The sequence below is a fragment of the Sorex fumeus genome, unplaced genomic scaffold (assembly GCF_029834395.1).
Source record: "Sorex fumeus unplaced genomic scaffold, SorFum_2.1 ptg000002l, whole genome shotgun sequence".
NCBI lineage: Eukaryota > Metazoa > Chordata > Mammalia > Eulipotyphla > Soricidae > Sorex > Sorex fumeus.
The window spans coordinates 74571249-74585226 of NW_026606059.1; the positions used below are offsets into that span (position 1 = coordinate 74571249).

At 41.3% G+C, this 13978-nt stretch overlaps 1 protein-coding gene across 1 annotated transcript; it reads left to right on the forward strand.

Annotated features, from left to right (window-relative positions):
* The first annotated feature begins 5481 nt into the window (after nt 1-5481).
* Nucleotides 5482-13968, forward strand: ABRA (actin binding Rho activating protein). The gene is made up of 2 exons (XM_056111432.1): nt 5482-6128; nt 13103-13968. The coding sequence occupies exons 1-2, from the start codon at nt 5482-5484 to the stop codon at nt 13578-13580; spliced, it is 1125 nt and encodes a 374-aa protein (XP_055967407.1). The 3' UTR covers nt 13581-13968.
* The last annotated feature ends 10 nt before the right edge of the window (nt 13969-13978 follow it).

The following is a 13978-nucleotide window of genomic DNA, read 5'->3' on the forward strand; positions in this document are numbered from 1 at the left end:
AATGTACCCTGAATGCCCTATGGTTCAAGTTAATGCATCTGAAACTTAATTTCTATTTATTCATCCAGTCTCCAAGCTTGTTTTGTTCTTAGAGAATGAAAACACTTAGTGAATGAAACCATCAAACAAGCCAAGTTAGAATGCCCATTTCTCTCTTCATGTCCCCATCATGCAACTCTACTAGAAAAGGCTATTCTTTGGGTCCATATCCTTTGGAATTATTGGGATTACTTGATGAAGTTTCCACATAAGAAAGGCCTTTAAGGGATGAGAAAGAGACCAGAGAAGCAGTTGGTATGGCCCCCAAATCAAAACCAAAACAACAACAAAAAGCTTTAGTTAAATGTTGGACCTGGATGTTGAATTTTAATGTAAACATTGAGGATATATACAAAATGGATTGGCCTAGATCAAAATTAGGGACCTGGAAAGATATATGGACTTCACCACACTAATTAAATGGGGCCACGGGACCAAACCATTAGCTAATTTCACTTTACTTTTATCCAACTATATGCCATATACTAGGTATGATATACCATACAACTCAATGATCAAGGTGTTAGAAACATAATACCTCAAAGGATATTGTTAGAATTTGTGCTCCTCGGATTTATATAACATACTTTTAAATCATTCAGTTTGGAGTTAAAATAAATTATGGCCAAGTAGGAGAATTTGTATTTACCTTCACCTGTGACCACAACCAATCTACACCGAAACTTTGGTCAATCAATATAAAAACCAATCTGAAAGCTAGATGAACACAATTTTCATAAGAGACAGAGAAAGAGGATGTCAAACCCAGAAGATTGGATAGAAGAATATACTCTCACCAAAAAATAGATGATTTACATGCATTAACTTGAACCATAGGGCATTCAGGGTACATTATCCAGGGATTGGTGCTCAGGAGGAAAATTGGAACTCTCATATAAATCAGTGCATCACTTTGGATCATGAAGACCAAATCATGCCAAGTTTTAGAGCCAAGTAAACTTATAGGAGGGTGACTCGACATTTTGACTCCAGGCATGGCTGTAAAAGACTTTGTTCTGAAATAAATTGGGGCAACAAACTGAAATCAAGGCTTCTAAGGTGTGGGACTTTGTTCTGGGGACCACAGGTTGTTGTGCCCAGCATTGGGTTGGGACTGCCACCCCAATCTGATGATCCTTATTTACAACACTCACTGACATCAGAGGTAATCTAGAGGGTACAATCAGCGGGTAGAGTTATGGCAGGTGCCATCTTAGTGATCTCATAACTTTGCCGGGAGGCACCATATTGGATCTCAGTCCCCATATTAACAGACCCTGAGGGAAAATTCTTGAGAATAGAATCTAATCTTTACAAATAGTTGGTAGAGGAACAGTTATTTATTGTCCAACTAACCCTGTTCCTGCCCATCTACACTTTTAGCAAGCAAGAAAATTCCTTCATTACTTATAGAAAGTATCCTGCATACCTCCCAAAGCTAGGCAGTCAGGAGCTTCACTGCTCTGTTCCTTTAATCTGAGATCTGAACCACCAGGTAAAAATTACTGGGATTGGCTCTGGGTTTCAAAGGATGATAAAGAAGCTTTTTTTGTAGTTTCCAGACTTTACAAATGGCACTACATGATTCCCTCACCCTGAGAACTCCTGCATTATCATCAATACTTGCCCAAAGAGAGTTTAAGGAAACTTAATTCCCTAACTCCATGGTGTAACATCAAGATAGTAATAATAACCACTTACCATTCCAGATACAGGACTACATGATTTACATGCATTAATTCATTTAAACCTCTCATGAACCCTTATAAGATAAGTGCTCTAAGAAAACTCAGCTTACAGGTTAAAAAAATCTTCAAACAAATAACATGCCTCATTTCAACCAACTTGTTAGCAAAGTCTGTTACTTTGAGCCCAAAATTTATGCTTCAGGTCTCTTTCATTGCTTTTCTCTACACATGTGTAGCACCTCTTTGACTCCAAAGGTTAACTTCCCCTTCTCTGATTCTCAACCACAACTGTTACCTCCTCTTTACTTAAAAGAAAACCTCTAGTTTATTCCGACTCCTATCAACACACAATAGTTCATCTCAATGTCCTTTGGATGTTGCCATTAATGGCTCTCAAATCTTTTTCTTCTTTCAACCCTTCACTAGCTTTCCATAATTATTTGCAAAGATTCTCCCTAATCTAGTCCTGCATGTTAAAAATCTAAGCCCCACTTTACCTTTTCTAGATATGAGAGTTTGGTGATATTAAATTGAGGCTTAGACTGCCCCAGAGATGGAATGAGTCCCAGCAAACAAAGACTAATCAGTACGGTGTTCTACATCAGGCAGTTCCAACATATTTATTCAAAGTCTATCCTACTGCCCTCTGTCTTCTTACTTTTACCCCCAGTCTCTATAGACTCATTGAAGGTCACAAGCAAATGCTAAACTATGGTTTTCTCAACACTCTAGTGTGTGAGAGAGAATGTGAACATGGACTATTGTTGTATAAAGAAATAGGTGAACTCACATAAACCTTATTTCTTAGTTCTCCTTTCTTTCACCACCAGTAGCCCAGTCTTCACACAATGAAGTGACCATTTGACCCTGGGGGCATTGGAGCTGGTCACTACAAAGTCTCCAAATATCTCAGAAATCTCCATATCTTAGAAGTTTTCTTTCTGCTCTTTCTTTCGATGAATGCCCTTTGCACCATCATGGAAGGTTTTTTTTTTTTCGTCTTTAAGGACCAGATGAAGGATCATTTCTATGAAGTCCTTCTAATAAAAGCTCTTGCTCTTTGCTCAAATACTCTACTGCAGCTTTCCCCAAACTATTAAAGTCATCCATGTATATCTAGACTGAGAAATGCTTGAAAGCAAGCCCTCTTTTGTTCAGTGTTATACCCTCTCCCACACAGTCTGCCATTATACCCCACCCATTGTATACATTCCATGAGCACAGAGTAAAGTAACTTCAATTGAAGTCAGATGTTCTTTTTTGCTTTTCATTAAGGTCTTTTCATGGACACTTTTCTGAAATGAAACAAGAACTCAGTTTATTTATAAAAGGTCAAGGAAATTGTCATTTCATATGAGATGTGAGCAATCATAAAATTTCTTATCTATTTAGTAAGATTTTATAGGTGTTATGGGGGGTTGCTCTTCCTAACTTCTAAGCTCCATGCAGAAGCACATAAATCCCACTCCCTCCACTCCCTAGAAATGCTGTATGATCAAATAATAACTAATACTTTTCATTGTGAAATTCTTCCACACTTAAAATGCTTAGGTGGTAATTACTGTTATAATCAGATTTGCATTTCCACTTACAGTGATCACAGGAAACTCACACTGAAAGTACTCCTTTGTGGTACTGTATCTTTGAGATTTTCTTTCATATCTTTACATCTTAAAGTAGACTACTGATCTCTTGAGAATCTAGAAACAGGTTGAAAAAGAAGATAGAACACCCCAGAGTAGTCAAAAAAAGGTTAAGAGGCTTGGCAGAAAGCATAAGCGTTATGGAAGAAATGCCCACAGAGAACATGAAGAGAAGATTTCACACCCTTAGCTTTGTACATCAGAAGGACCACAGTTGCTATGGGAGCAAAATCTCAGGAGGAATGGCCAGGTCATTTAGAATTATTTCCCTACTTCTGCCAAGCCCGTCGACTGCTGGTTTCAAGCCCTAGGAAAATAACTAATGCTTAATATGTGAAAGACTGGTAATGTTTTGTTGTCCCCATTTACTTCCCTTCTATCAGAACTGAACGTGGAATAGGTGTTGGCAGTAGGCTCAAAAATACCTCTGCAAGTTATAAATCAGCCTGATTCTCAGACTAAGCTTTTAGAGGACTCATAAGTAGGATGAAAGGCCTATGGCAGGCACCAGAAAGTGGAGAAAATTTCAGACTCAGATTTTAATCTTTGTAATAGTTATCCTTCCTTATGATTACATCTCCTTCTAATTAATCAAGAGGAATGTTGTTTCCATATTTTTGGACCTTAGTTAATGTCATCAAATGTTGGTGAATTATAAAAATATATTTGACAGATTCTAAACAGATTATTAAATTGTCCTTGAAATTCTTTTTAATACTAGGAGATAAATAACCTTCATGATAAAAAATTGACTTTTTTCAAAATAAAGGTCTCACCATTTGAAGTAATTTGTATTCAGACCTGCTTTGAATGTCTGACAGGAATTTTTATATAGCTAAGTTCATGTTAAGATAGGAAGAAAATGTATAGTTTTAAAGCCTGTTGAACTGTAATAAGAACAAGGAATTCTAATTATCTTAAGAAATTATTCAATTATTACACTTTTCTACCCATCTATTTGACACTTTGTTTTTCTTGGAGAGGAAGACTCTCAAACAGTGCCCAGAGAGGTCTGAGGGTCATTTCTGGTGATTCTTGGCCAACCAAGCAGGACAACTGAATACTAGGGCCTGAGGCTGTGAAGTCCAGTGGTGCTTGGGCCTCCAGAACTCCATCTGGTGATGCTCAAGGGACCATGTGCAAGCAGGAATACAAGCATGGCCCTCAATCTCTCCAGCACATATTCAGTCCTTTCAAAAAATTGTATTTCAGTCTTCCTGAAACCTCAACCTCTACTTTTCCCCAGAACAAATCTCTTTAGGGAGATTATTGTTAAAAAGACAAAGTAGGGTCACTTCTAATATTTATTCAAAACAAAATCTTATAAAATACTTATTCTAAGTCTTTCCTTATGTATCCAGGTAGGGAATTGAATGAATGAGTGGGCCAGAACTTTGACTGCTGCCTTGGACAGCAAGATAACTTATTAGGATGATTCCAACTCAGGGCTAAAAAACACCGAGCTCTACCGAACCCTTGGTGTCTCAACTTGTCTAAATTTTCTTAGCTGGACAACAAAGATTGACGAAATGACTTTTAAAGCCTACATCAAATATGGAGGTGAAAAGAAAAAAGGGCCACTTAGGATCACTGATCAATGAAAATACCCACGGCACATGCTGGATCTGGGTTAGAATGAAGATATCTGTGAACTGGAGGAAGTCTGAATTCACTGTATTCAGCTTGAAGGTAAGGACTGATGGCCAGGGAGATTGTGGGCTCACAGGATTCGCAGCCGAGTTTATGCCCATCTTCCTCGCTCCTACAAACCGTAGGGCCCTATTTGAAGGTCAAAGAAAACAGAAGGTTGAGAGCATGCTCAAATCTAGTCATGTCCACTCTGGCAGTCAGAAGAATAGCAACACGTGTACCACTACCACTGGTCAGCAGAGACATCCCTCTGCTGAGATGAAACTAGAGCCATTGAGGTTAAAAAAAGAACACCAGCGTCAGGGGGAAGGCACACGTCTTGGCAAGAGATGCCTAGCATAGTTTGCGCCGTCACCCAGCCCTCCTCCCAGCTCCCAGCTGGCTCTATTTAAAGCCCAGCTGCTCCGCTGCTCCACACGCATCTTAGGCAGGACCCCAGCCCTCAGCAGAGAGGAGTGACCATGGCTCCGGGAGGAAGAGAAGGAGACGAACGTCCGGCCAAGAGTGGCCTCCGGAAGGTACGCACGGCCACGCTGGTGATCAACCTGGCTCGGGGCTGGCAGCAGTGGGCCAATGAGAACAGCAGCAGGCAGGCCCAGGAGCCCGCAGGTTGGCTGCCCGGAGGCCCCCAGGAGGAGGCCCCAGCTCCCGAGCCAGTGACACATCCCCCTCCCCAACAGAAGGCGACCAGCATCTCGGCCTCTCCCTCCCTGGGGGCCGCTGGACAAAGCGTGGAGGGAGCCCCGGAGGCCTCCCGTATCAAAAGGAAAGAGGTGACCAAGACCGTGGTCAGCAAGGCGTATGAGAGAGGAGGGGACGTGGGCCACCTCGGCCACCGATACGAGAAGAACGACCAGGGGCGGCCAGAGAGTGACGACATCGACAGAATCCTCCACGGCCGTGGCTCTCCCACCCGGAGGAGGAGATGCGCCAACCTAGTCTCGGGGCTCACCAAGGGCTGGAGGGAACTGGAAGAGGATGAACCCACGTGGAGAAGTGACAGCCTTGACACAGAGGACAGTGGCTACGGAGGGGAGACGGAGGAGAGAGCGGAACAGGACGCGGAGCAGATGGCAGTGGCCAGAATCAAACGCCCTCTGCCCTCCCAGTAAGTGAACCCCTGAGTTCTTTGGTTGCTTGGACGGTGATGGAGCCCCCGCCAGCCCTGGCAGTGAGTGCTGCCTGTGTGTGTGTGTGGGGGGGGGGGGGGGGTTGGGGGGTGACATCTCGAGGATAGCCCCAGGTACCTTCCTGGGTTAAAGGGCAGGGCCAAGGTCCCACATGCACCTGCGGGTCCACAGGCTGCTTACTTTGCTCTTCTTGTTTGGAATGAAACACATAATTTCAGCCTCAACACGAATTAAGCTAAAAGAGAAGGTGGTCTCGTTTTCAGGAATGAAATTCTTTAGTGATTTTTACAATGAATAACAAGTGGGCTTATCTTCAGAGATCATGTTAATAGACTAATCGGAGAAAGTTTTCCCTCGTCTCAAACCATTTTATAACATCCAAGTCCCTGTATGGTATCAGCAGGTAACACATCCACTTTCCCCACCCCCAACACACACACAGTATCCAAGGAACACAGATCTCTCTGCCATATAAACACGTGGGGCTGTTATTTATCTTGAGAGCAGGCTCTGAAGTCAGACATCTAAATCCAAGTTCTAATTCCAGCTCTGCCCAGACTACAGGTAACAAGGTTGCCTCATAAATTAGAAAGTTCCTAAAGAAGCATTAACTTAAACATTCAGAAAAACAGTAGAAAAAGGTTCTTTTTTCCCCTCAGTTGATTTATCTTCTCCATAAAATTATAGCAACAATAACATTTGGGGATATATCCTGTTGTAACAGAAACAAATTAAGGGTACCAAGTACTTAACACCATTATTGTTTATGTAATACTACTTTTAGATTAGTTTTCAAAGGAAATTGTCCTATTAATAACATTAAGTAATTAAAATATCACAACCCTAAAGCACTGAGAAGCTAAATACACATTTAGAAGCAAATACAGACATGCTAAAATATTTAGGAGCAAACATAAGCAGATATACAGTTATTCAGACAAGAAACAAATACTTTATTTCAATACAGTAACCCTACTTCCTTATAATAAATCAGGAATATCTCCTTATGGTATCAAACGATAGAAAAAATCTGTTATGAATGCTTATTCATTGAATCCCTTTGGGATGAGATAGATGTGGAATACGCTTTTCAAGTTTTATGAGATGATGGAAAAGTAAACTGGCTACCTACTTTGAAAGAGCTTAGTTTATATCTTTGTTTTGAAAAAGCAAGAAAAAAAATGGAAACTTAGCCACTTTTAAGATTGCTCATGTATTCAGTGGATACATGAATGTCAATTCAACAGAAACATCCTGTTGAAAACCTCTAAGAACCCACTGCATACATTAGGAGTCCTATACGTGTCTATGTGTCTCTAACCCTCACAGTCACAGGTGGGTACTTGCTATTCTATGTTAGGGATGAAAGCCACGGAACTAAGAAAGGAAGTTTCGCTAACAAATTTGTGACAAGACTGAGATGTACCTGACTTCAAATGCAGTGTCCAAAATCAGAAATGGTATTAACTCACAGACTTCAGGATGTATTTGTTGCAATCCATAATCAGAAAATTCTGGGGCCAAATAGATAGTATGGCAGGTACTTGCCTTGCATGGAACTGACCCAGATTAGATCTGCAGCATCCCATACTACCTGAGTACCACCAGAAGTAATTCTTAAGCATTAAGCCAGATGTAGCCCAAAAAGTAGGTTTAACCCAAAGACAAAAGATCATAACTTAGTCTTGTAGGTTTCAGGTTTTAGGGTAGGTGTGTCTTTGTCCACCATAAAAATAAATCACAGTACCCAATAGAATAAAGATGGAGGATTACACTTTTTTTGGTTTGTTCTGGGGCCGGAAATCCTTAGGGGTTACTTCTAGCTCTGCACTCAGGAACTTCTCTTGACAGTGCTTGAGGGACCATCTGGGATGTCAGGGATTGAACCTGGTTTGGCCCTGTGTAAGGAAAAAGCCCTCCCCACTGTGCTATTGCTCCAGCAGTCAAGGAACATGGCACACTTAGGACCCTACCAGCATATTTTGAATTGGCCAGATACAGAGGAGTATATCAGAGACCAATCTTGAACACATTCCTTCAAGTAATCTTCACATTTATTCCTTTAATATGCTCTCATAGGGTGGGTATAATCATTATTTCCATTAGCTAGATGGGAACAAGACACAAATTAATAAGGGGGGACTCTGTACAACATTATACAAATCCACGGGGCCTGAACCACATTAATCACTAAACCACAGTGGGCCCTGGCATGGAGAAGTATAGAATTTGCCTTCTCCTGGCTCTTCTTCACAATGTGATGGAGAGGTCCACAATCTTCAAATGAGACAGAGATTTGAATCTTGGAGTTACTTAGGCAAGTCCTAAACTTTGGTCCTGTTTTAAAGAGTAGATGTATCCATTACAATGTAGGGGCCAGTTCTGGTGATCCCAACCCTTCAGGATGTCAGGGACATGGCTCTGGAGTAGGGTTGGGTGGGGAGGAGAGGGTGAAACCTCTTCTTTCCTTCTTTAGTTTCTATCCCTGGGTCTTAGAGTACACAGGGTACCAGAATGTTGCAGGCAGCAATGGCATCTCCTAGTGTCAGCAGTAATCCTAGCTGTGCTCAGGAAGTTTCAGCAGAAGCCTAATGGGACTCTCAAATACTGCCTGGGAAATGTATGTGGCATAAATGAGTAAGCCTATACCCAAAGCAGTTTTTGTTCACTTATTTCTTTCCCGAGATCCATGAAAGCTGTGTGGCTGAGATATTAGAGTTTTCTTGGGGGCTGGAGCTATAGCATAGCGAGTAGGGCATTTGCCTTGCACGCGGCTGACCCGGGTTCAATTCCCAGCATCCCATATGGTCCTCTGAGCACCATCAGGAGTAATTCCTGAGGGCAGAGCCAGGAGTAACCACTCTGCATCACCGGGTGTGACACAAAAAGCAGGAAAAAAAAAGTTTTCTTGGTGTGTGGTGAATAAGGATATTCTATGATTAATAAAAGAAACCAGGTAGGGTAAAAAGTGGAGGTGCAATTTCCTAACAATGAATTTGCTCATGTTTTATTATGAAAAATGATTGTATTTTATGATGCTTGGTTCTTGAAATTATATAGCTCTATGATTTGTTTGGTCCAGTTCCCTTAGATGAAGAAACATGGGTTCTTCTTCCATACAGTAATGGTGTTAGTTTGCGAGAGCTAGTCATCCACTCGCCCTCTCCTCCAAGTTCTTTTCAGTAAAACCAATAGTAATTACATAGTGTATAAAGGTGCCTTCGTACAGCAAGGAACTGACATAGAGATGGTGAGAATGACCAGAGCCTGTGTCCTTAACTGTGATTCTTTAGAGTGATTTTCTCAGTAGAGAATACACTGACACTGCAGAAATCAAATGATGGCCAACGTCCCAGCTTAATTAATGGAATTCCTAACATCCCCAAGTGTTGGGGTACCACTAGATTAAATTAACTAGGACCACAGGCAAACACATGCATGATGCTTTGCTTTTTACTTCCCCGAATTCTGACTTCAAAGAGAATCACAGGCCTGCCTCTCAAACCTGGTTGAAAACATAAGAGGGAGTCTACCTTCAGACACTCACCTGCTTCTGACAAACATGACTCTAGGATGTCACACTCCTTTTAGATCTGTTACACTTCCTGTGGAGAAGAGCAAAGCAATGCGGAGAAGCAAATGATCCCCAGAACTTTCCTGAGAAGTGGGAGAGGTGACAGAAGTGCTTTGCTTCACTGAGAAGAAAGATTTCTGGGCAATGAGAAATGTTCCTCCTTCGGGAGAGTCTGGGCCAAGGGTAACAGACAGCAGCAATCCACGACCTTCATGCAGAAAAGTGAAGGCTCTTGGCCCCCAAACATGTTTGTAGCCAAGGGCAGGTGAAGGCTGACTACTAGAATGTTCCCTACGCCAATGACCGTGACCTTGGCTAGGAATATAGGTTTTAGAACTTGTATTTTCCGGGTGTAGGGTGAGCAGGAAGGGGTTATTTTTATATGTAATAATTTACCCGTATAGAAATTACTCTAAAATATTATTACACTACAACTGGGATCATGCTGAGGTTGGGTCATACATATAACAACAACACTTTAAGGTTGACAAACAATAACTTTCAGAATTTATTTCATGGAAGAAACCTAAACTTGTCAAGGGAGCTAATAATGACTAGTAGGACAGGGAAAATATTTGACTGACCATAAGCAAGCTCACTGAAGAAACTCAAGAAATGTGTCTGGATTAAATACTGGTAGTCTAAAATATATCTAATGACTTTACATAAATATTACCTTTCTATAAATTCTAGATTTTCTTGCAAAAATTCAACCTATTTATAATCTCATTTGAAAATTTTTGTTTGGGAGTCATACCATAGTGCTCAGGGGCTACTTGCCGCAATGACAAAGATCTTACCCAGACCTCCAGCATGTGCTCAGTCTGTGGTGCGAGTTCATCTTCTTTGAAATTTATCTTCTTTAGGGCCACACCTTGATTTTTGTTCAGGACTCCTGCCTGGTCGTGCCCGGGGGACGACATGCAGTGCCAGGATTCATACCAGGGTCATGGCGGGAAGTTTGTACTAATCTTTACTAACCTCTGTACTACCACTCCAGCCCCAAGCTTTATTTTTTTAAATTTTATTTTAATGCATCATCATGAGATAGTTACAGACTTATAAACTTTCCAAAAACAATACAGACCTTCTTAAAAATAGAGGAAAAAAAGAAAAAGTATTTCTTCCATGACCCAGTTTTTAATTGTTTATAAAACCAATTTATTTTTCCTTTCCTTGGAGCAAATGGGATTTACTTCTAAACAAATCTTAGGATTTAATCTTATTATCTATAGCAGATAAATATTTTTCTTCATAGATTACTGATTAATCCCAATGGACTAATCCCAATTTTTATCTCAAATGACAGTTTGAACATACACAGAATCTAGTTTTCTAAAATTAGAGGGTAAAAAACTATCAAGTATCACATATATACAGTTAAAAAATTTTACTTGTAGGGCCAGAGACATAGATGAACATATCACATTCTTTGCATGCATGAAGCCCGATTTGATCCCTGAATAGCATGGTGTGCCCTCTTCTTTCAAAAAAAACTTAATACCCCAAATCAAAAATGAAACCTCTGAGTGCTAATTTGAATGTACTACTATTTTGCTTTCAATAAAGATATAATAAAAATAATAAAACAGATAAACTACCATCTGAATATTTTATACTCAATTGTAAATTCTCCAGTCTGGTGCATGTAGTTTTTCATTGTTAGAAACTGTACATATATTCAAATTTGCACTCGTGGTTATTTTCTTATGTCTCATTTAGTGGCTATTTGCTATCATTATCTTTCCTGTTGCTGAATATCCAATAAAGACCTCCAACATGAGAGCAGATAATACACAGTTTAATAAAGGAAGATTATAAAGTGTCCAGAAACTCCTTAAAGGGAGGTTGTATTATTATTAGTAGTAGTACTCAAGGACAGAACAACAGTTGATGCTTGACAGAGAAAGCATAAGCTAATGAATCATGTTCTTTTCACTTCAAGTTATTTTCTCTAGGGGAGGATGTTCCTGCCTCACGTAAGCTGTACTTCAGAGCCTGCTTTAAAGATTCTACCAGTCATTGGTTACTGTGTCTCCAAGGGGACAAGGCGTTTGCCCAGCTTCAGACCCAAAGGGGCCTGAAGAATTGTGTAATTTTTCCGATCTTTAGCACGTAACTGCGAATGTCGTTTTTAGATGCTACTTTTCTACAAAGTGCAGTCGAGTGACAGGTAGCACTATGCTCTGAGTTTATGTTCAATATTGAACTGAAAAGCTGTGAAGTGGGGGAACTTGGAAAGAGAATGTGGGGACCAGCGAACGCTCGCCATCTAGTGGACACAGGCCTCCCTAGCCACATGGCACTGCCCCTGAATTTTGGATAAGGAGATTGATTCCAGAAACAGAGCTCGTTTGTGTCCTGAGGCATAGTGACACCTGGCCCTTTCCGAGGTTTTCAGTCATGAACTGTGTGTTGGGAGCAGAGAGACTGCTGAGAGCAGAAGCATCAGTACGGGAAACCTCCAGTCCCAATACATGAGGGAACTTGCAGGGAAGAAGGGTGGGCTGTTGGTGAGGATGCCAAATACACAAATGCCTGCCTCTTATTTGGTCAAAGGATTTGTTTTCTACGTGCAGAGGTGAAGGGACCTAGGAAGTCAAGTCTAGGAAAGTGGAGATAAGAGAACTGACAGGAAAATATTTTTAAGAACATTTGTCTTTTTACCCATTGTCAAATCAGGCCTTCTCCCTCATGACAACACTGGTGTATTTCTTTCAAACCTGTTTGAGAGTTTGTCTGAAGAAATGCATTCTAGATTGCAGGGAAAGTCACGACCATTTGGTAGGCAGCCTGCCCATTTATCTGACACTTACCCGAACCCTGAGGGGCACCACAGTACTGGAAAGAACATTGTCCTCAGCCTCAGAGTTTATATCCGGCCTCTGGATCTCAAGTTCTATAAGAAATGGATTCTGCTAACATACCTATATGGTTCTATTCTGAAAATACTATTAACATGCAACTTTAGTAATGTGCAAAGATACACACATGCATTATCTTTGTAAGGAAGTGTTTTGGTATTTTTTTGAAATATCGTTTGCCGGCCATTTTCAGGGCTTACTCCTGTGCTTGGGGATCATAGGCAGTGCAAAGGATTGAACTGGCATTAGCTGTTTGCAAGACAAGCGCCATATTCCCCGTACTATCTCTCCAGCCTTTTGTGAAGTAGTTTAATATAATTATAGTGTTCACAACACTACTGGCACTCCAAGAGACTGGGACTTAGATCAAACTAAAAATAATAGTGGAACCTTTCATACTCTTAAAAAAGTATCTTTCATAATGAAAATAACTGCACTTATCTTAAGCAGCGAACGTGCTGAAGTTCCTAGACGGGGGTGTTAAAATGTCTTGCTTCTTCACGCTCTCCTTCAGGGCCAATAGGTATACAGAGAAACTCAACTGCAAGGCCCAGCGGAAGTACAGCGAAGTGGACAACCTGAAAGGCAGATGGCAGCAGTGGGCGGATGAGCACATGCAGTCCCAGAGGCTGAACCCCTTCAGCGAGGAGTTTGATTATCAGCTGGCCATGTCCACCCGTCTGCACAAAGGTGACGAAGGCTACGGCCGACCCAAGGAGGGAACCAAAACTGCTGAAAGGGCCAAGCGCGCAGAGGAGCACATCCACAGAGAAATCAGGGACCTGTGCTTCATCATCCGCACCATGGCCCGCCACAGGCGGGATGGCAAGATCCAGGTGACTTTCGGAGACCTCTTCGACAGATATGTTCGCATCTCAGACAAAGTGGTTGGCATTCTCATGCGGGCCAGGAAGCACGGGCTGGTAGACTTCGAAGGAGAGATGCTATGGCAAGGCCGGGACGACCAAGTGGTGATTACTCTACTGGAGTGAACCCGAGACAATAAATGCCCAAGTGGACCTGCTACGCTCTTGACTGCCAAAGTTAATGTAGTGATGTTTCAAAGCACTCTATATAGGTAACCAATTTTTATGCCAATGACCTTTGGCCACTCTTTCTGAGAATGTTTGAAAAATTGTGAAAAAGCATTTCTGAAAAACGTGTTCTTTGTACATGAAAGAGTAAAACTGCACTGACACTTTCAAGCAAAACTCTTCTGATTAGTCATGATTATTCACTTTTGATGTAAATATAAGGTTGCCGACTTGTTAATAACAGGTTAATATGTTAAGAGATTTTTATAAGAAACTTGATGTTGGGGGCTGGAGAGAATACAGTGGGTAAGGTGCCTTGAATGTGGCTGACTGGGCTCGGTCCCCAGCATGGTTCA